The sequence below is a fragment of the Notamacropus eugenii genome, chromosome 6 (assembly GCF_028372415.1).
Source record: "Notamacropus eugenii isolate mMacEug1 chromosome 6, mMacEug1.pri_v2, whole genome shotgun sequence".
In the NCBI taxonomy this organism is placed as follows: domain Eukaryota; kingdom Metazoa; phylum Chordata; class Mammalia; order Diprotodontia; family Macropodidae; genus Notamacropus; species Notamacropus eugenii.
Genome location: NC_092877.1, coordinates 317,143,327 through 317,164,878, shown reverse-complemented (window position 1 = coordinate 317,164,878; position 21,552 = coordinate 317,143,327). Strand labels below are relative to the sequence as shown.

The 21,552-nt window shown below is 50.8% G+C and overlaps 2 protein-coding genes across 14 annotated transcripts in view; one reads left to right on the top strand and one right to left on the bottom strand.

Moving 5' to 3' along the window:
* The first annotated feature begins 121 nt into the window (after window positions 1-121).
* On the top strand, window positions 122-20,691 carry ZNF142 (zinc finger protein 142). Of its 5 annotated transcripts, XR_011968939.1 has the most exons (11): window positions 122-228; window positions 2,954-3,280; window positions 4,355-4,957; window positions 5,787-5,984; window positions 8,117-8,929; window positions 9,783-9,960; window positions 10,354-13,294; window positions 13,770-13,875; window positions 15,020-15,534; window positions 16,128-16,264; window positions 20,339-20,691. XR_011968939.1 is itself a non-coding variant. In XM_072617783.1 (9 exons), the coding sequence occupies exons 2-9, from the start codon at window positions 3,001-3,003 to the stop codon at window positions 15,475-15,477; spliced, it is 5,577 nt and encodes a 1,858-aa protein (XP_072473884.1). In that variant the 5' UTR covers window positions 122-228; window positions 2,954-3,000; the 3' UTR covers window positions 15,478-20,691. The 5 variants fall into 5 exon arrangements, 1 of the variants encoding a protein (XP_072473884.1); XR_011968937.1 differs by having other exon boundaries at window positions 15,020-16,264; XR_011968938.1 differs by lacking the exon at window positions 122-228 and adding an exon at window positions 1,346-2,616 and having other exon boundaries at window positions 15,020-16,264.
* PLCD4 (phospholipase C delta 4) overlaps window positions 16,484-21,552 on the bottom strand; it is a 26,875-nt gene continuing 21,806 nt past the window's right edge. For 5 of the 9 annotated variants that reach the window (XM_072617793.1, XM_072617792.1, XM_072617791.1 and 2 more), the window contains 8 exons: window positions 20,898-21,050; window positions 20,159-20,359; window positions 19,103-19,198; window positions 18,801-18,957; window positions 18,359-18,475; window positions 18,009-18,175; window positions 17,568-17,703; window positions 16,484-17,453 (listed from right to left, as the gene is read on the bottom strand). In XM_072617793.1, the coding sequence (XP_072473894.1) occupies window positions 17,023-17,453; window positions 17,568-17,703; window positions 18,009-18,175; window positions 18,359-18,475; window positions 18,801-18,957; window positions 19,103-19,198; window positions 20,159-20,359; window positions 20,898-21,050 (1,458 nt within the window). In that variant the 3' untranslated portion in view covers window positions 16,484-17,022. The remainder of the gene's footprint in view (window positions 17,454-17,567; window positions 17,704-18,008; window positions 18,176-18,358; window positions 18,476-18,800; window positions 18,958-19,102; window positions 19,199-20,158; window positions 20,360-20,897; window positions 21,051-21,552) is intronic. The other 4 variants (XM_072617799.1, XM_072617800.1, XM_072617798.1 and 1 more) reach the window with 3 other exon arrangements.

Genomic DNA, 21,552 nt, shown 5'->3' with positions numbered 1-21,552 from the left:
GGTGCTTCCCTCCCGCCTCCTCCTGCCCTCTTCTCCAGCAGGGACCAAGGGGAGGAACCATAGAGAGCGCACCGCCCCCAGCTGGCGGAGCGAGCAAGAGAGGCCTTCTTCCTCCCGGAGCTGCGGAGCCCCGGAGCCGGCTGGGCTGGAGGCGGTCGCCCAAAGGGAGGTCTGACGGAGCCGCTCCTGCCTTCCGCTGACCATAGAGCTGCGGGCCCCGGTCCTGAGGTGGGTGACCGAGGAGGGAAGGGAGGGGAGCGAAGGGACGCGGGCGCGATCACGGTGAGGAGGGCCCCGAAAGGGGCGCGGGGAATCTGACCCCGGCTCCCTCGCCTTCCCCTGCGTGGACGGAAGGAGCCGGAGGCCCCGGCCCGGCCCTGCCTGAGAGGCTCGGGAGCCGCACCCGTCCTGCCAGGGACCCCCTGACGGCCCCCCCCCGCCCTGGGGCCCCCCACCTCACACCTGTCTCCTGCGCAAGGCTTCGCCCCGCCCCCCGTGAGACACCCCCCCCCAGCCCCGCCCTCCCCGGTGAGACCCCCCCCCCCCAGCCCCGCTCTCCCCGGTGAGACCCCCCCCCCAGCCCAGCCCACTATGTGAGATTCCCCCCCAGCCCAGCCCACTATGTGAGACCCCCCCCAGCCCAGCCCACTATGTGAGATTCCCCCCCAGCCCAGCCCACTATGTGAGATTCCCCCCCAGCCCAGCCCACTATGTGAGACCCCCCCCAGCCCCGCCCTCCCCGGTGAGACCCCCCCCCAGCCCAGCCCACTATGTGAGACCCCCCCCAGCCCAGCCCACTATGTGAGACCCCCCCCAGCCCAGCCCACTATGTGAGACCCCCCCCCCAGCCCAGCCCACTATGTGAGATTCCCCCCCAGCCCAGCCCACTATGTGAGACCCCCCCCAGCCCAGCCCACTATGTGAGATTCCCCCCCAGCCCAGCCCACTATGTGAGACCCCCCCCAGCCCAGCCCACTATGTGAGACCCCCCCCAGCCCAGCCCACTATGTGAGATTCCCCCCCAGCCCAGCCCACTATGTGAGACCCCCCCCCAGCCCAGCCCACTATGTGAGATTCCCCCCCAGCCCAGCCCACTATGTGAGACCCCCCCCAGCCCAGCCCACTATGTGAGACCCCCCCCCAGCCCAGCCCACTATGTGAGATTCCCCCCCAGCCCCGCCCTCCCCGTGAGACACCCCCCCCTCCATCCCTCACCTAACCACACACCATGGGAATGCCCTCATCCCCCCCAGCCTCCACCCCCCCCCCCCCCCCCCCCCGTGAGAGCCCCCATCCCGCCCCCCAAGCAGAAATAGGGCCTAATGAGCAGGATCAGGGTTGAGCTTGTCTCCAACCAGAGGCTTGCCATCTCTTGTTCTTCCTGGAGAAAGGAGCCAGGCTGCCCAGGTGGGGTGTCCCCTGTGCTCGTCTTCTCGCCCCCCAACTCCGTTTTTAGCCCGATCGCGACCTTTGTACTCCGGGTAGCTCCTTTTTGTTTGCCGCCATCCACGTTCTTATTTCCCAGCATTGTTTCATTTGAAAGCTCTGTTGTAAAGGAGGAGCATGGCATAGTGGATAGAGAGCTGGCCTCGGGACCAGCTCCCTGCAGACGCAGACTGACCATGTGACCTTGGGCAAGTTACCCTTCCAAACTCTCTAAGACAATACATGGTGGGGTAGCTCCCCAAGGTATGGCTAGTGAAAGGCCCTTACCCAGGGCTCCCTCAGCCTCTAACCTCTCATGTGGTTTAGCTGACTTAAGTAAACTTAACTCCTACCATTATCACCATCATCTGTAGGTTAGCCTTTCCACTCTTACCTGAATGTCAGTCTTTTAATTTATAGCATTCTATAACAATATTTAAGTTCCATGTGATGTTTGATTTGGATGTAAAGAACTACCTCAACTACCGACTGCTTTTGTATTTCTGTCCCCCGATTTTTCTTTTTGGAGGCATTTGGGTCACATAGATAGTAAGTGTCTGAACCTGGATTGGAACTCAGGTCTTCCTGACTCCAGGCCCAGTGCTCTGACCACCGCACCACCTAGCTGCCCCACAGTTCTTCATGAGACTACATGCTTGCTTATTTTGCATTCAGAAATTGTTAGTATTTTCTGTTAATGAAATGTCATTATCAAGAAGGATCTCTGCTTTGTTTTGCTTGTCAAGCTTCATAACATCTAGTCTGGTGAAAATTTTTTGGTGTTTGTTATCTTGGCTTTATTCTTATAGGTATTCTATATTCTTACAGTGCTATATAAAATGCTATTGTATGGAATCCTCTGTGTGATATAGGATTATACACTTTAAACTGGAAGGAACCTTAGAGATTATCTAGCTCAGGGGTGTCCAACGGCCAGTTCAAAGCATGAGCCCGGCCAGACTACAACGTATTTGGGAAACATTTGACAAAATACACAAAAATATGATAAATGTAGATTACATTACATTTGAAAACTAAGTTAACATGTGTGCCTCAGGGATCCTTATGAGCAGATGAGTGGCCCTGTTTCTGTATGAGCTGGACACTCCAGATTTAGTTCCACATATTTTATCTTGCAGGTGAGAAAGCCGAGAGCCAAAGAAGTTCAGTGACTTGTTCAAGGTCACACAGGTAGTGGGGGAGGCCCTGACTTCAAACCCAGGTCCTCTGACTGAATCGAGTACTTTTTACACTTTATTGATTCCTTATTAATAGGCCTATTGTGCATGGTTTTTAAAAACGGTTTTTGCTATTTAAAACTAATTATAATGAGCAAGAGAATACTTTTCTGGATTCTTCATGTTAGATGGTACCATGAATACATGGTAATACCCAAATGGGCAACCACTGAACACTTCCAAGTTTACCATCTCCAGACTAGATAGCTCATTTGGCTTATGGGGAGCTACTGAAGTTGACGGGGACCCAGGGAGAAATCTAGCTGAATATTTTTTTCTTTTTCTCTCAGTTGGCTTACTAGCTTCCTAAGGAAATGGAGCAACCATATGGGAAGTTATGACTGATACTGTATTGGACCCACAACAAGGGAATAGCAGTAAGGAAATGGATGGGCTGTGCCCTCAGCTGTTGCTACTGCCCCTCTCTCTCCCTGACCGTGGTGTCCCAGGGCCAATTCAGAGTCCTTCCTACTCTGAGACCCTCCCACCTTTACCTACCAACTCAGACTGCTTGCTTGTGGAAGCCTCAGCAACAGAGGATAATACAGGAAGCATGGAAATCTTTGTAGAAGCTGTCACTGGAGACCTGTCCCAGAGTGCTGCTGGAGAGACCCCAGGTATAAACATCCTTAGAAACACTGTGATTTTATAACAGTTGTTAGCCGTATATTTAAAAATGTTTCAAGAAATGGCCATCTTGGTAGAGGAGGGGGGAGAAAATGACTTTTAGTCAGTAAGTGTTGATTGGGAAATGTCTCAGTTCCTACCTTTGTAACTAGTTCTAAGCATAATCTGTTTTTTTGGAGTTTTCTTCTGCTCACATATGGATGAAATGATGGTTCCTATCTGGAACTATTATCCAGGAAGGAGTGAATGAGAGGAAAACTGTTCAGAGATGTGTGCCTATGCCTACACTTTCCCTTATGCTATCCAAGGTCTCCTAGGCAGGCAGACTTTTCCAGAAGTAATGTAGTCGTGTACCCCCACTCTGACCCCTGACCCAGGTTCTTGGGCAGGTCTACACCAAACTCAGCCAAGACAGATTATTGAAAGGTGAGAGCTGAGCATGTATCCTGAGTTAGTGTTTCCCTTCGCTGCCATCTCCATATTAATCATACTGCTCATTTTTAGGAAGTTCTTTCTGGTATTTAACTGAAATACTTTCATTTATTTTTCTTAGTTGTTTATGCAGAGGTGAATATCCTCTGCTTAAGATATTACCATGACTAAGTTTTGTGATCCCTCTCTTCTTCCTCTCAGCTTTCTCAGTTCTCATCTGTCTTTCCCCTTCCCTCATGGGATCATTGTTTTTAGTTATTGTCATCTCTCTGTGTTCTTTTTTCTCCCCATATTTCATGCATCCTTCTTCAGTTATGAAGCTCAGAACTGGACTTGGGATTCCAGGCAAGTTCTGAGTCTGACTGAGGAAAGGGGGAAAATGGCCTTTTAGTTCTATCTACTTGTAAAGATAGAACCACATAGTTTATGTCTTCTGTGTCTCCCCTTACATATCATCATGTAACATCATGCTAGGCTTTCAGCTAGCTCCTCAGTAAACGTTTTGTTACCCAAATGATTCTGCATCGCAGGCTCAGAAGCTGTTTCTCAGCCATCCTCACTATGCTTGAGGCTTTTTGTCTCCTCACTTTCTCTCTTCCTGAATTTCTATCTCTGTGCCATCCTGTCTGCAGGTGTTCTGGTGAAGGTGGTGAAGCTGTACTTTTGTGAAGGCTGTGAGCAGAGCTTTCCTGAGCCCACACTGCTGGCCCTGCACCACTGTCCCAAGACCCTATTACAGTCCAAGGGCAGCCTCCCTAGTCCCCAGCAGTCTGGAGAACTGACCCCTGGGGATTCCAACCTCCTCCACCCCCCACAGGGACTCAGTTCACCAGGTGGAAATCCCCTGCCATGCCCAGTGTGTGGGCAAGAATTTGCCCAGCTACAAGCCCTGAAAAGCCACTTCCAAAGCCATCAGGTCACCCCTGAGGCCTTCTCCTGCTCTGAGCCAGGATGTGAGTTCTTGACTAGAGAACGAAAGGAGCTACCAGACCACCTACAGCAGGCCCATGGTTTGGTCCCAGTGCCTTGCGCCTTTCATGCCTGCCCCTTGCTCTTTGGAAGCCAACAGGGCATGGAACTTCACTGCCGCTCCCACTACCCCTTCCAGTGCAGCTGCTGCAGCTACATGGGCTCTAATGCCAAGCTGTTCTGTCAGCACCAACGGAGCCACCTATCTGGGGCTCACAGAGAGCCCGCTCCTAGTCAGGACCCCTCCTCTCAGGAGATGCAGCCAGGTATGAGGCAAGAGGTCAGAGTTTCCCTACTCTGATTTGAAGGAGATTAGCTTGGTGGACTTTGTAATTCCCAGCAGGAAAGATGGCTACTGGCCTTCTTCCCCCTTTCAGTTAGAATAGTAGATCTTATCAAGAACAGAGTAAAGGGGTTCACTCTTGAAATAGGGGAGTAATTTAGGGATGGGTAATTGAACAGCACCTCTGGGCAGGAGAATCCAAAGTCTTCAGGAAAGAGAAACCCCAAACATTAACTCCTTTTCACAGCTGCTAAAGGAAGGATGTGTTTGACAGGGTTGGGTGAGTGAGCCTAGACGGTAAAGAGAAGGAACAGAATTCAAAATTCTGAGTTTCCTCATCTGCCACCAACCGTGTCCTCTTAGTGCGTAGGCTTCAGAGAGAGTGGCCACCTCGCTCTGGTGGTCGTTACTTTGCAACTGAAGCCTGGGGAGTGAGACAAACAGGCTTAAAGGTGGGAGCCTGGTCTCAGGCTAAAGTTGGATTAAGATTTCCAAGTGAAAATGCCTGAACAGGAGGGATTAGATGCCAGCATTGTGATCTTAGCCACCTTGGGATCCCTGGGCCAAGGGAGAAAGGGAAAGGTCTCATAAGGAAGCTGAGGTCTGACCTCCCTCATTTTACAGATGGGGAAAATAAGGTACTGAAGGGAGAAGTGAAACTCCCAGTGTCTCTCAGGTATTAGGAAGCAGCTCTGGAGGACAACCCATGTCCTCTTATTGCACGCTAAGTGTTCATAAGAAGGGCGAAGGGAGAGACACAGGCGACACCATTTAACTTCTGTATGACTTTACCAGGTTCAATTTGTTTGCAGCAACTGAGCGGCCCTCTGATGAAGAGAAACCTTCTGAAGGAACAGGTAGGAAATCAGTGGAAGAGGAGGAGGAGCAAGAGAAAGAAGAAAATGGAAGGGCCCTTCTCTCTCCTGAGGAGAAGGAAGGTGAGAGTGAAGCCAAGGATGGGAGCAGCCAGAAAGTCCAAAAGACAAGAAAGGGGACCCAGCAATTCAAAGGTAATTTTATTAGCCCTGGAGTTCTTTTGTGGGTAATGCTTTAAGATTTGCAAAAATAGGTAGGTGTTACTCTTGTCAGGTTTTATAGATGAGGAAGCCACTCAGCTGGTAAGCAGAATTTGAACTCAAATCTTCTTGATTCCAAGTCCAAGCCATTGTGTCACCTAAGCAGCTCCAGGGTGAAATCCAGGGTCCCCAGACCTTATCTGAGTAAGTTTAATGGTGAGGGGCTTTATGGCATCCGAGTTGGGTTTTGTTTCAGGCTGGAGCAGGGCTGAACACCACCAGGGTGTTATGTTCTTATCCAGCTTGCCTTGTCTTCTCTGGGAGGGTATATGGTAGCTATGGAAATGGGAGTAAGTTAGATTATTTATCTTGGCCTGGTTTCCTGTTTTAAAGTGCTTTGATCAGACCACTGTGCTGAGCTGGGCTGTTTTCTCCTGCCCTCAGCTCCATTTTTTTCTCTTTTCCAATTTAGAACAGCAGCATTTAAAACCTGTCCTTCAGGGAGCAGATGGTGGGTGAATACCAGAAATACTATTTTTCCCTATAACCTCTCTCCATTTTACAGAATAAGATGATCCCATTTGGATTGTTCACACCCTTTTACTTCTGACTTCCTCCTTTAGATTTCTTTCCCCTTTCACCAGCACCTCTTCCCTCCTTGTCTTTATTGGGACAGGTACCAGGAAAATAAATGGAATTATGTTGTTTAATGTGAGGCTGCTAGCGGTTCAGTGGAAAAAGCACTGGGCCTGGAGTCAGGAAGACCTGAGTTCAAATTCAGACTTGAGCACTTCCAAACTGTGTGACTCAGGGCAAGTCACTTAACCTCTGCTCTCCTGACAAAATGGATCCACCAAATCCAGTCAAAAGGAAATGGCAAACCCCTCCAGTATCTTTGCCAAGAAAACTCCAGATGGGGTCACAGAGAGTTGGCCGTGACTGGAATGACTGAACAACCACAGTGCTGTTGAATATTTTTTCCCAGTAGCTTAGGTAAAGGCATACATGGCTGGCTTATCAAATTGGCAGAAAACTCAAAGCTCAGAGGGAGTGCTGACACGTGACAGAATCAGATTTCAAAAAGACCTTAACAAGTTAGAACCTAGGCCAAATCTGATAAGATAAAATCTAGTTTGGATTCCTCCCAAAAATCAACTCCCACATATACTAAATGGAGGTATGGTGAGATGGCAATTCTTCTGAAAAAGATGTGGAGGTTTTAGTGGACTGAAAGCCAAGGATGGATGCATAGTGTGATATGACGACCAAGAAAGCTCCTATCATCTTAGGCTGCAGTAGGAGAGGAGGCATCATGGTTTAGGAGTAAGGAGGTGTGATGGTTTCTCTGCGCAGTCTCCTGATCAGACCACACTGGGAGTATCATTTTCAGTTTTGGATGATTTCAGGACAGATAGAGCTGGAGAGGCACTGGAACAAGGCCACCTGGGTAGTGAAGAGCCTTAGGAGGACCGCTTGAAGGTCCACAAGATATATAAACTGGGCAAGAGAAACTTTGGCTTGGGCAAGGAAGGGACACAATAGTCTTCAAATATTTGAAGGGCTACCATGTAGTAAAAAGAGAAGGCTTATTGGGCTTACCCTAAAAAGGCAGGATTAGAAGCAGTGGGTGACAGAGCTGGAGATTTAGACTTCATGTAAAGAAAAACTCCACCCCAACAATCAGAGCTGCCAATAAGTGGGATAGGCCTAGGGGGAGTTGGTGGGTTATGAGTTTCATGCACTGGTGGTCATTAAGCAAAGCTGGGGGGCCCTTTTTAAAGTATGGATTGGATTGTATGGCCTCTAAGATCCATTTTATGTCTGTTTCTTTTGGGTGGTTCTGAGAAAAGTTTTTAAAGCAATGGGATGGACAAGGACAGAAGTATACTTTGTTTATTATTGGATTGATTGATTTAGAGGGATAACAAGTCTTGGAGATTTTCTGTGGCTTATGTTCCTTAACATTATCAAGAGTTAATTGTGTTTATTTCTTGGAGGGTTTGCTGGCAGTTTAGTTATTGTTATCTCTCTCTGCTCTTTCCCACCTGAATCTCAGAATCCACCCCACACACATTCCGTACCCTTTGAACTGTTCCTGACTCTCTCTGTCTCCCTTCCCCTCCCAGGAGATGTGGCTGCTGGCTCTGAATCCTTGTTCAAGACTCACATGTGCCCAGAATGCAAGCGTTGCTTCAAGAAGCGAACCCACCTGGTGGAGCATCTCCACCTACACTTCCCAGATCCCAGCCTCCAGTGTCCCAACTGCCAGAAGTTCTTCACCAGTAAGAGCAAACTCAAAATTCACTTGCTCCGGGAGCTGGGTGAGAAGGCCCACCGCTGCCCTCTGTGCCACTACCGGGCCGTGGAGAAGAACGCTCTGAATCGGCACATGGCGAGTATGCATGAGAACATCTCCAATTTTTACTCGGATGTCTACACGTGCCCTGTGTGCCGCAAGGAGTTCCGCCTCAGTCAGGCTCTCAAGGAGCACCTAAAGAGCCACGCTGCTGAGCCCACACATCTCCACTGCTTTGAGGAGGGCTGCAGCCATGCTGCCCCTGACCGGAAGGCCTTCGTCCGGCACCTCCGCGAGGCCCACGGAGTGCGAGCTGTCGAGTGCCGGCACCACGCATGCCCCATGCTCTTTGCCACAGCTGAAGCAATGGAGGCCCACCGTAAGAGCCACTATGCATTCCACTGCCCCCACTGTGACTTTGCCTGCTCCAACAAGCACCTCTTCCGCAAGCATAAGAAGCAGGGCCATCCCGGCAACGAGGAACTATGCTGTGCATTCTGTCCCTTCTCCACTTTCAACCCTGTAGCCTACCAAGACCATGTGGGCAAGATGCACGCCCATGAGAAGATCCACCAGTGTCCTGAGTGCAGCTTTGCTACTGCCCACAAGAGGGTGCTCATCCGCCACACACTGCTCCACACTGGTGAGGCTCCTCGTAGGGTAGCCTCTTAAGCATTGGAGGGGTCGGGGGTGGAGAAGACCCTCTACATTAGGGTCTCTAAAGGTTCCTCCTGAAAGAGGCTGCAGATAAGGTGCTGGTGACCTGGAAGTTGTGGTTTCATCTCCCTGTCTTTCACACTCTTTCATGTAGGGCTCTGCTTCTGGGAATGCTCAGTTTCTTAGTCAGACCAGTGGAAAACATAAACCCCCATCTATTTGTGAATTTATCGGTGTGTCAAATGTGGCTTAACAGAACAATATTTGGGCAACTTGAGTTTATTAACTATCCAAAAGCTCCTTCATTTACATAATCTCCTTTGCTCAAGATTTTTCATACTAGGCCCAGAGATCCACAAGGTAGTACAGTTTATCTCCTCTGCTCCTGCATCCTTCATTTAGAATTAAGAATTGATGAATTTGAGATTCTGACCAATTCCAAAAGTTTGCACAGCATCCATGGTAATTAACAGTAAAAGAAATGGAACAGAAGGCCCTAATGCCAATTTAGATCATCCCACTTTTACTGTCTTCCCTTTTCTGTAGGGCTCTTTGGTCTTTGTTATGCTTGTGTCTGTTAGATTGTGAGTTCTGTGGGTCCCTGAAGATGGCCCATAGAAGTCAGAAAAGAGGCAGCCTTGGGAAGTGTGACTGTATCTGAAACCTAGGTCTCTCTCTCAGACACTAGAAGGGCCCTGGGCAACATGCAGCATCCCATTGGTTACAGGGGGGAAGCACCATTTAGAGGAATCCTGCACATGGGCAGTGAGGGAGGGAGAGGGGCAGAGGATGGCCCCTTCTCACTTTTGGTTTCTTCCCCTTTTCCATTTTTGCCCCAGGAGAGAAACCTCACAAGTGTGAGCTGTGTGACTTCACCTGCCGAGATGTGAGTTACCTGTCCAAACACATGCTGACCCACTCCAACACCAAGGACTACATGTGCACCGAATGTGGCTACGTCACCAAGTGGAAGCACTACCTCAGTGTGCACATGCGCAAGCATGCAGGCGACCTCAGGTGTGCACCCAGTGCCCTCCTGCAGCCTCTGCCCTGCTTTCCATGCTGCCATCTATGAGCCTTAGCTCCTCTTGTCTTTCCCTCCCTTTGCTCCTGACCACTTCACGTATGAGCAAGGTTGGGTCATGTGATCCCTTCCCCTTTCCTGGACATGGGTCAGGAAATGCTGTGTGATGTCCTCATGTGCCCAGGCCAGTGTACACACACACATACACACATATACATATACACAAGCGCACATACACACCCTCTCTCACATCCAGAGCCCATCTATATTCCCCTCAGTTTCAGCAGAGGCTTCACGCAGACACAGTTCAGCGGCATAGTACGGTCTGCAAGTGGGGACTAGGCAGTATCTAAACTGTCCCTCCTTCCTCTCTGTTTCTTTCCCAGGTACCAGTGCAATCAGTGTTCCTATCGCTGCCACCGTGCTGACCAGCTGAGCAGTCACAAGTTGCGCCACCAAGGCAAGTCCCTGATGTGTGAAGTGTGTGCATTTGCCTGCAAACGCAAGTATGAGCTACAGAAGCACATGGCCTCCCAGCACCGCCCTGGAGCTCCAGCCCCACTTTACCCTTGTCGGTACTGCAGCTACCAGAGTCGCCACAAGCAGGCCCTGCTGAGCCATGAAAACTGTAAGCATACACGCTTGCGAGAATTCCACTGCGCCCTCTGTGACTACCGAACTTATAGTAACACCACTCTCTTCTTCCACAAACGGAAGGCCCATGGCTACGTGCCAGGGGACCAGGCCTGGCCACACCGACATGCCAGCCAGGAGCAGGAGAGTACTGAACAATGCCCAGCTCCCCTGCCAGCTCCAGAGGTCTCGAGTCAGTCTTCTACCCAGGAGGAGGGACAGTGCCCACAGCCTGTGGAGTCAGTTGAGTCCAGCTTTAACCAAGCACCGTCAGAGATTTGCATGGAGAAGGGAGAAGCGAAAGAAGGAGAGAATGGTGCACCCCCTAGGGCTAACTTTGTGGGGCCATCTCTCAGGTCTGCAGAGGCAGATGAGGGTGGCTATACCCTGCACCTGGAGACACTAAGTGTTGAGTTGGAGCCTGCTGCTGGGCCTCCCCCCAGTGAAATCACAGACACGTCTCCTGTGGAATATGGGGGTCTGGGCACCCCCGAAGCCTTGGGGCCAGAGGAGCCAGACGGCACATTGGAGGTTCTGCCCGACTTTGACGAAGAGCCAGAGCTCCAGAGTGGTGAGCAGTCTGACTTGGGGGCTGTGGAGGAGCCTGTGCTGAAGAAACCAGCCCCTGAGTCTCCTGGAAACCTCTCATCCTCAGATGACCCCCCTGATAACGTAAAGGGACCCTTTAAGCCTCCTGCATCTCCTGGGTTGCCAGCCCTGTCCCAGCTCGCACAGTCAGAATCAGTGCTCAAAGCCCTAAGGAGACGGGACAAAGAGCAGGCAGAAACCTTGGTGCTGGAGGGGCGAGTGCAGATGCTGGTGGTGCAGGGGGAGGGACAAGCCTTCCGCTGTCCACACTGCCCTTTTGTCACCCGCCGTGAGAAGGCTCTGGGACTCCACACCAAGACTGGGTGCCAGGGCCGCCGGGAGCCCCTCCTTTGTTCAGAATGTGGGGCCAGCTTCAAGCAACAGCGTGGGCTTAACACCCACCTCCTCAAAAAGTGCCCTGTCCTGTTCAGGAAGAATAAGCCTTCACTCAAACCCAGTTCTCCTGCCCTTCTGGACCCTCAACCTGTTGTTACTGTTGCCTTGGAGAATATAAGTGAGGAGATGCCCCACCCTGCGACCTGGGAAATTAAGCTAATGCCTGCTGAAGATCCCCGCACTGAGCCTCCCCTGTCACCCAAGGGAGGCAGTGAGACCAGCGGCACCCCCTCTGACTTGCTAGCCCCAATGGAAGAACATTCCACACCCATGGCATCCCCTGAGAAATTCCATTTTGAGCAGGGCAAGTTCCATTGCCATGCCTGCCCATTCCTTTGTTCCCGTCTCTCATCCATCACTTCCCATGTAACTGAGGGCTGCCGGGGCCAGAGCTGGGGCAGCAAACGTGGTACCTGTCAGAGCGAGCCAGACCCAGGCAGTGGGGAGAAGAATGTGCTGAGAAGTGAGCAGGACAAGGCAGGTGTGGGGGGGGAGGATCACGCCCCAGGGCCCCAAAAGGGGCCCCGCTTCTCCTGCCCTACCTGTCCTTTCAGCTGCAGGCAGGAGCGGGCTCTGAGGACACACCAGGCCCATGGCTGTCCTAACGCTGAGTCCCGAGAGCTGCACTGTAGCCTCTGCCCCTTCACTGCCCGAGCCCCAGCTGCTCTACGGCTTCACCAGAAGCGGCGACACCGGGTGGCCCCTGTGCCTTCCCCCACCCCACCAGCTCCCCGTGGGCCCCGTGCCCTGCTGCAGTGCCAGGATTGCAGCTTCACCTGCAAGCAGAGCCGGTGCCTGCAGCAACATCAGCGGCTGAAGCACGAAGGGGTAAAGCCCCACCAGTGCCGTTTCTGTGAGTTTTCTACCACACGGCGCTACCGCCTGGAAGCACACCAGTCCCGGCACACCGGCGTGGGCCGCATTCCCTGTGGATCCTGCCCCCAGACCTTTGGTACTAATTCCAAGCTGCGCTTGCACAGGCTGAGGGTCCATGACAAGACACCCACCCATTTTTGCCCACTCTGTGACTACAGTGGCTACTTGCAGCATGACATCACCCGGCATGTTAACAGCTGCCACCAGGGCACGCCAGCCTTTGCCTGTCCCCAGTGTGAAGCCCACTTCAGTTCAGAGACAGCACTAAAGCAGCATGCACTGAGGCGGCACCCAGACCCCGCCCCTCCAGCCCCAGGCTCACCTGCCGAGGCCTCCAAAGGCCCTCTCCATTGTCCTCACTGTGGCTTCTCTTGCCCCAGCCCTGCTGGCCTGCAGTGCCACACTCGCAAGCAGCACCCCAAGCTGGAGTGCAGCGTGTGCCAAGAGGCCTTTTCTAGTCGGGGGGCCTTGGAGGAGCACCGGCGGCAGCAGCACTTCAGCCATCGCTGCCACCTGTGTGACTTTGCAGCACGGGAGCGGGCAGGGCTCGTGAGGCACTACCTGGAACAGCACGAGAAGGTGGCCGCAGGAGACAGCGGGGCTGGGGGACCACCCTTGTGCTGCCCCTTCTGCGACTTTGGCTGCCACCACCAGCTGGTACTAGATCACCACGTGAAGGGACATGGGGGAACACGGTTGTACAAGTGCACTGACTGTGCATACAGCACCAAGAACAGGCAGAAGATCACTTGGCACAGTCGTATCCATACTGGAGAGAAACCATATCGCTGTCATCTCTGTCCATATGCTTGTGCTGACCCCTCCCGCCTCAAGGTGAAGGGCCAGGGCAAGGGTCCTGGGAGGTTACAATTGGTGTTAGAATGACCAGATCAGAACACCATGAAAGGGGATGTCTTTGATGGATGCATTGTGTATTGTCTGGCTGAAGGGGCAGGGAGGATAGTACTCTGATTTTGGTCCCTCATGGCCCATTAGTGAGCTGAATTGAACCTGGAAATCTAAAGACCAGGGCTGAAAGTGGAAACTCTTTTTCCTGGATCCTAACCAGACCCAAGGTGTCTTCATCTTTAAAGTAGTGAGAAGGGACCAGCTTTGGACCTCCAAAGTCTGCATCCTAGGAAATGGGGGCAGAGACAGGGTCTGTAAAGGGCTAAGTGGAGAAGCAGCACTTTGCCTAGCCTTCCCACCATCTGGCAGCCATGACTGACAATGCAAGGGAAGGGGTGGGGTGGGGGGTATCAGTGTGCACCTCATCCATTCTGTATGCTGCTTTTCTCCCCATCTCTAGTACCACATGCGAATCCACAGAGAGGAGCGTAAATATTTGTGTCCTGAGTGTGGCTACAAATGCAAGTGGGTAAACCAGCTCAAATATCACATGACTAAGCACACAGGTGAGTCTGGGGAGAGGGTAGGTTTTGGGTCCCCCATGGTTTACCCTGCCTCACTGAGGCAGCAGGTGTAGGGACCTGACTCTCAAGAGTTTCTACATCCTGCCAAGACTGGAGTGCCTCAAGGCAGAGCTGCCTGGCTACAGACTGGAGGCAGTATCAGGAGAAATGAAAAGGCAGATTGGCAAGTCTTCTCTCCCCAGACAGAATATAGGCACTTGGAGAACAGAATTGTTTTATTTTTTAATCTTTATATCTCCAGTTTCTAGCGCATAGTAAGCCCTTAATAAATGCTTATTGATGAGTTGGTTTCATACAGCAGATGGCCATTTGCCCAGCATAGCGCTCTTAGACAAACAAAATTAATTTTCAAGGCTTCTAGGATTTTGTCGATGTTTATTTCTCCCCAATCCAGTCTTCCCAGCCATCCTCTTTTACCTGTCTTTCTCTTTAGAGTTTATTATTTGTTTTTTTTTAAAAAAAAAAATGCAGATTCTTGAGTCTCTCAACAAATGGTGAGTCCTGTGACTCCTCGTCCTTTCTGGACTCTTTCTACGTAGAAAGCCTTTCCTTCTACCTGTCCTGAAAGGTGTCAATTTAGGGATCAATTGGTGATGTATATTGAATGCCCTTGTGGAGGGTGTGGAGTACAAAAGAAGGAGCAGAAGTGGTCCCTGCCTTTGAAGAATTTTCAGTGTAATGGGGAAAGCAGGAGAAAACAAGAAATCCCCAGAATAGGGTTCTAAAGGTTGGAGTAATGTGAGTGATCAGAGATGATACATCAGGTTTTGAAAGCTTCCTGGAGAAGGGCTCAAAAAGGAAATCTAACAATTGTGTAAGCTCTGAACGGTTCTATTCCACCCCCAGCTCCTGGCTTTACCTCCCTAACTTTTGTAGTGAAAGGCCAAAAGTCCAGGTTAAGCTGTGAGCCAGAGGTCAGGGATCTTGATCGTATGCCTGTACTATAGCTAACGCTCAGGCCAGGAGTTGAAATCTTTAGAGAACACACCTCATGGCTAAAATGCTTGTCCCGTGGCTATAATACAGCTGGGTCCCTTACAAGCCATTTGCCTGTCGTGCTGTTTGGTAGTAAGTCACTTGGGACTGGGCACTGAGCCTCCCTTCCCTTTTTTCTCTCCCCTGGCAGGACTGAAGCCCTACCAGTGTCCTGAGTGTGAGTACTGCACAAACCGAGCAGATGCACTCCGGGTGCACCAGGAGACTCGGCATCAGGAAGCCCGGGCCTTCATGTGTGAGCAGTGTGGCAAGGCTTTCAAGACAAGGTTTCTGCTACGCACCCACCTTCGGAAACACAGTGAGGACAAGCCATATGTGTGCAATGTGTGCCACCGAGCTTTCCGCTGGGCTGCTGGCCTACGCCACCATGCCCTCACCCACACTGACCGCCACCCTTTCTTCTGCCGCCTCTGCAGCTACAAAGCCAAGCAGAAGTTTCAGGTGGTCAAGCATGTCAGGAGGCACCATCCTGACCAGACTGACCCCAGCCAGAGTGTGGGCAAAGACCCCACAACACCAACAGTGCATCTTCATGACGTGCAACTTGAGGATCCTATTTCCCTAGCTCCTGCTGCACCTGAAGGCTGAGCCTTACTTCTAAAAAGTGCATCAAGGGATAACAGCTTGGACCAGAACCAGATACTGGTACTGAGAAGGGGCGAGGAGTCTGGTTTTGTCACATCTGGGAGGCTGGACCCTTCCTATTACTGTGTATAGGGTACTATGAAATGTACAGCTGTGTAAAAATGACTGGATCAGAATATGACTTACCATACTTAGGGTGTTAGTCCTCAGGATCCCTAAGGTTTTCCTTTAGAAATCCTAAATTCAGGGGCTTGGATTTTATCAATTCTTTAAAGGCCTTTTCTTCTTACTTGTCACGTCTTTCACTATTTCATCATCATCCGAACATCTTTATTAAGCATTTAATGGCATATACTTTGTACAAGTAACTTAAACAGGATGTGATCTCTAGCTTCAGATTCATGTCTGTCTTTTTCTTAACGTATCTTAACCAAGCTGGCCCTTTATTCTGCCCTTCCTTCTCAGAATCCTTTCCATCACCATTGAAACATAGGAGTTTAGTGTCAGATACAGTTGTCCTTGTTCCTGATCCCTGTCCCCCTACTTTACTCATGCCCTTCACTCCAGCTCTGAGAAAGGCTTGGGTAAAGGAGGTTTTAGCAAGAAGGGAGGCCTGGAGCAGATAAACAGTTGTATTTCCTCTTTTCCCATAGGAATCCCCAGCCCTGAGACACACCCAGAAGCTGACCAGCAGCTTTCAGGAGCTGAAGGGCAAAGACCCTGTTGGGGAAAGAGGGCTCTGGAGGTAATGGCCAGCCCAGGGCCTTCCTCCATGATCCAGGAGCCTTAGGTGAGATCTGGCTTCAGGCCTTGTGCATCTTTTTTTCCTTCCTTCCCTTCTGTGCCATCCACCCCACCAGGGTACTTTCCCATTTCTCACCTAGTACCCTTGTTCCCTTTGTCTTATCTTCTCTCCCCACAGAGATAGATCCTACCCTTCTTCACTGCTGGGGCCCTTTTCTACCTTTTCCTACTCTCCCTTGCTCCAAAAGAAAGACAAGCCACATGCTAGACTGAATTAGGGGGAGGAGTTGTATTTTGTACAAGGGCCTAGGAAGAAGGCCAGCAGGAGATCCAGGAGAGGCATTGAGTGTTACTCTTCAGAGTTCAGATGCAGTGCTGTCTGGGTGCAGTGACCTGGTTGTCTCACAGAGTCTGCCCCGGGGGCCTGGCTTCTTCTTTTCTTTAGCTCTTAGGGCAAAGGATGCAGGACCCTGCCTTGAAACTCCAGGTACCACTTCTGGGTTCCTCAGCCTCGGGCTTCCTCTTCATTTCTAGGCTGTAGCAGCCTTTGCCCCAGCATGGGAGTGAGAATCCTAGAACTGGCCCAAGGTGGGCTACAACAAAAGGAGCAACTTCCAGGGAGAGCAAGTGAATAGGAATTCTGGTGGTGTAGCAGAAAACAGGAAAGATGCCAAAAGCCCAAGGAAGCTGACACCTAAGAGGAGAGGGGGGTGAGAGAGCTGGGCAAGGCCCAGGATGCATGGGGAAACTATCTAATCAAAGAGACTTCTCTGACACCTGCTAAGGAAGGAAAGCATGACCCACCTAAACTGCTACTACCTCGCACTCAGTCTCTATCTTCATCCAGCTCTTCCCGGATCTGGATATACACAAAAATGGAAGCAGGGTGGAGACTTGTACCATCCTTTGAGAGAAGATGTATGTGACGGTAACCTGAGTGAGGAATAAAGCCCGGTGTGGGCATGGTGTGGGAGAAAAGGCTTCACAAAGAACCCTGTCCCTACCTAGGCTGGGATCAGGGTCAGCCTGATGAGAGAAGCAGGGTTGGGTAGGATAAGATTGAAAGGTTAGACAAACAGACTCACCTTGTTGGACACAGGTCCAAGGCAGTGTGTACTGACCAACAAAGTCATTTCTCGATGCCCTGTCATAATCTTCCACCACAAATCGAAGGAGAGCAAGTTCTGGCACTCGTACCTGGAACTGTAGTGTCTGTCCCCAGTAGGGGTTAAAACCTGGTGGGCCAGGAGATAGCACTGACTACAGTAAAGGCTATAAAGAGGGAAGGGGGAATGTGGCAATGCCTTCCTCTACCCAGTAGAGTACTTCCTGGGGTCAGTCTTCCTCACCATTGTTCTCCACATAACTTGTCTCCTGCCGGGCTGTGTCTCCTGGCACTCCATAGATTTCTACTCGCACCAGGGGATCCACAATAGAGCCCTCTTTGCTGTTGGCCACTTTAGGTAGCTGCTGACCACTGATCACCTGCAACCAGACAGTCAGTGACTCAGAGCTGCCCAAGTAGCTCCCTCAGACTCTAAATGCTGCCTTAGTTCCAGTTCAGTCTAACCCCAGAATGTCTTAGTATTATTTTCTAAGATGGAGTTTACTGGACTTCCAGTTTCTTTCCATGTAGGTACTTTGCAGTTTAAAACATCCAAACAGAACAATAAGATTTAAACACATACCTAAAGTGGTTTCTGTGTGCTCAATCTACCCACATTAATCCTCACCATCCTGCCCCACCTCCTTCACACACACTCACGCTCCGTTTGCTCATAGCACCACACCTGAATAAGAAGAGTTAGACTGGGACCAGGTGGTCTCTCAGGATGAAAGGAGCTTTGGGGGTCACACAGAAAAGCTGGCTTCAGCACATAGCCACAACTGCCGTTCTGACCAAAAAGCCCATCACAAAGGTCCATCTCCAGCCCTGCAGTCTGAATGTTGAGGGCCACTTGACAGGCCAGATAAAAGGGGATGAGAACAGTTGAAATTGTGGCTCATGGCCTAGTGATCCTACCCCCACCCCACTCCAGCCTCTGCCCCACCGGGAGCCCACCCCTCCTCCCTGAGTGTCCCTGCACTTGGGTGTCCGCAGGCTTCTTCCCTTTTCAGTTGGGGCCTCATCTCCTCTCACCCATCTGGCAGCCAGCATTCCAGAGCTCCTGAGGGCTGTAATTGGAGGAGTCAGTCCTCAGACCGCTGGGGTACACTCGGCTCAGCTGCCATGCATTGTGTTGTACAAATTCATTCCCTGCAAAAGGAGTTGGGAGTGAGGAGCGCTTGAGCTCTCCCATCTCCAGTGGTATCAGAGCCCCACCACATCCACTCTGCTCTTTCCTCAGGACATGTCTGTAGGACTTCTCTCACTCACTCTCCTCAACTGCCGAAACTTGACCCTCAGTCTCCTTTACTTTGGTATCCTTCAGCTTTTTTCTGTTTGGCCATGTCCTCCCCATAACTCTGCTTCTCTCCCACCCCCATAACCTACTCCCTCTCTATCCTTGACAGCTTTCCTGTGCTTTGGTGCCCCAGTATGCCACCCCCAGCCTATATCCCTCTTCTTTCCCTGTCCTAACCCGCTTCCTTGACCAGGCGCCGAGCCTTTGCCTCAGAGAAGGATGACGTCTCATAGAGACGGTAGTGAGCCTTCGAGTGTGCAAAACTTCGAAATGGAACGCTCTTCATATAAACGACCAGGGCCGATAGGGCTGGGCACAGGGTGGTCTTGGATTTCTAGAGAGAAGAAAGCTGGTGGTAATGGAAATGGGGCAGAGAGAAAAGAGAAGACCCTGATCTGAGATTGAACCATGCCCCTCATGCTAAGGTCCTCCCCGCCACCACCACTAGTCTTCTCCCTGCCCTTCCCTCCCCACCTCACCTGCTTGGGCAGGAGAGGGGACCCAGACATGGGACCAAGGGCCTGGGGCCCTGTCTGACAACACACAGACGGACACAACAGCCGACAGGACACAACCTGGGGGTGGGAATGGGAATAAATGCAGCCTGGACACCCCAGTGGTGTCATTGGAACCCACCATGTGCTCTGGGTATAGATGCTCTGCCTGTGCACATTCATTATGCATTGGAGTTAGAATTAGGGAGTGGGGGAGAGGGCAGGGCCTGAAAAGCAATGGGGAGTATTTCCCTTTTAAAACCTACTAACAAATCTAAACTTTGTATCTTCCCCCAACCAGTGCCTAGCAGTGTTCTGCACCTAGTAGGTGCTTAATAAATGTTGGTTGGTTTTAAAAAGCCCTTGTCTAAGTGCATGAGGACAGGTAGTTGTTAACGCTGCATCCTAGAGCTGGGAATTCCAGAATGATATCTTTCGCTGTGCTTTCGAAAAATTCCCATTTACGCTCAACACGATGTGGTATCCCACCAGCTGGAGAAAGTTAGGAGTCTCTTCTAGGAACACAGGAGATATATAGATACTACAGGCAGACCTAGATCTAAACTTCTAGTCATGACCCTTAGAGGGTTCTATGCATTGCCCACCGTCCATGTCTTTTCTGAGTCCCCTTCCCCACCTCAGCAACCTGTCAGTCTGGTTTACACATCCTGCCACCCCCTTCCCATTCTAGGAGGCTAGCCCTTCTTTCTCTGTTTTTCTCTCCCTCTACATTTTGCTCAAAACTCGCCTCCAGAAAACTCTCCCTGCTTAACTTCCCTGGACAACATAATTCCAGTTATCCACTGACAGCCGAAATATCTCCATGTTCTCTCTCTCGTGCACAAATGTACGTATAAATGGCCACTCCTTTAAGTTCTTCACCCTAAGTATGCTCTCTCCCCCCACAACACACACACACAAGCCCCTTTGAGGGCACAGATTTTGCCCATTCTCTGAATCTCTGCCATCGATTGTTGCACAGCTGTGCAGTGACAGTGTATCACACAAATCCAAGGGACCCTGCAGCCAGGTTCAAACTACCTCAAGCCCCACTTTCTTTTTCCTCTTTTCCTCATTTCTGGCTGTCTCATCGAAGTCCAGCACATCAGGCTCCAGTTCTGGCTCGAGCTCCTCCTCTTCTTCAGGCTCTTCCAGCTCCTCGGGGTCCCCTGGGGCCTCCCCAAGCTCCTCCTCAAGTGTCCCCATCTTCTTTCCCTTCAGGAGAATCCTGCCTCGAAGCTCCTGATGGTATTCGAGGAAGGGAGATGAGACAGGGCAGGCTCCAGACCCTTCTACTATGGAATCAACCTGAATTGTTCCCACAGAAGCTCCCAAGCAGAAGTCAAGGGTACATGCATCTGCACATCATCCCACAGAAAAGGGAGACTGGCCACTCAAGCAGAGTGGGGAGTAAGGGCCTGGGCCACCTTAGGGTGAGGATGTCTAAGTAGGGGAAAAAAAGTGCTGATTTGGAGTCAGAAGATTTGAATTTAATTCAGGAATTCTTAACCTGTGGATAGACTCCAGGGGGATCTGTGAACTTGGAAGGAAAATTACATCTTTATTTTTCCTGACTTTGGGTTTCCTGTTTCATTCATTCTATGTACTTTATGCACTCAAAAACATTATTTTGAAAAGGGGCCGAGAGGCTTTACCAGACTACCAAAAGGGTCTGTGACACACACAAAAAAGATCTATGACCTCAAAATGTAAAAATCGGTGGGAGCTAGGTCTAAGAAAAGATGGTGCCTAGCAGAGGGTGGGGGAAGAAGACCCATACCTCTGGGGATGGCAGTTGGGTGGGCAGGAGCCCATCCAAGGTGGTACTGAGCAGTCGCTCTCCCAGGATTTCTGTCAAGTGCTGGGCAATGACCTTTTGTTGTTCCCAGCTGCAGTGATTCTCCAGGGACACTATGACCGGGAAATCTGATGTCTGGATCAGGGAGCAGTAATGGTTTCAGATACTGGTTCCACACCTTTGAAATGATGTCTCCCACCCTCCCCTAACACTTGCTAAACTTGAGGGCTCTAGTTCCTCAGTCCTTACCTAACAAGGGCTTCCCCAGGTGTCCTTAGCCCTTGACACCCCTTAGAATACCAAGCTAGGTCTCAGGCTAAATCCCAAAGACCACTCTAGAAGATTATATCCTTAGGCCAAGCAATGGCTCTTCAGGAACTTTGAGGCTGGACTGGGAGTCCTAGATTTTAACTGTGGAAAGCATGGTACCATTCACCTCATTTCATTCTTTCTATTTTATATTCCTCTCCTTAGAGGTGACCCTAGGTTCTCAAAAGTATGCCAGAAAAGCTGAAGCAACAGTTCTGAGTACAACCTCAGCCACAGACTGGGTCTACTTGTAAAGTACAGAGAAGAGGCTCACCAAGGTAGGATAGCTTCGAGGTGATTAATTCATTGGCCAGGGCAATCTCTCAGA

Coding starts and splice junctions, on each gene's coding strand:
- ZNF142 (XM_072617783.1), top strand. CDS start 3,001: ATGACTGATACTGTATTGGACCCACAACAAGGGAATAGCAGTAAGGAA. Junction 4,958..5,786: donor CTCTCAGGAGATGCAGCCAG/GTATGAGGCAAG, acceptor ATTTGTTTGCAG/CAACTGAGCGGCCCTCTGAT. Junction 5,985..8,116: donor GGGGACCCAGCAATTCAAAG/GTAATTTTATTA, acceptor TTCCCCTCCCAG/GAGATGTGGCTGCTGGCTCT.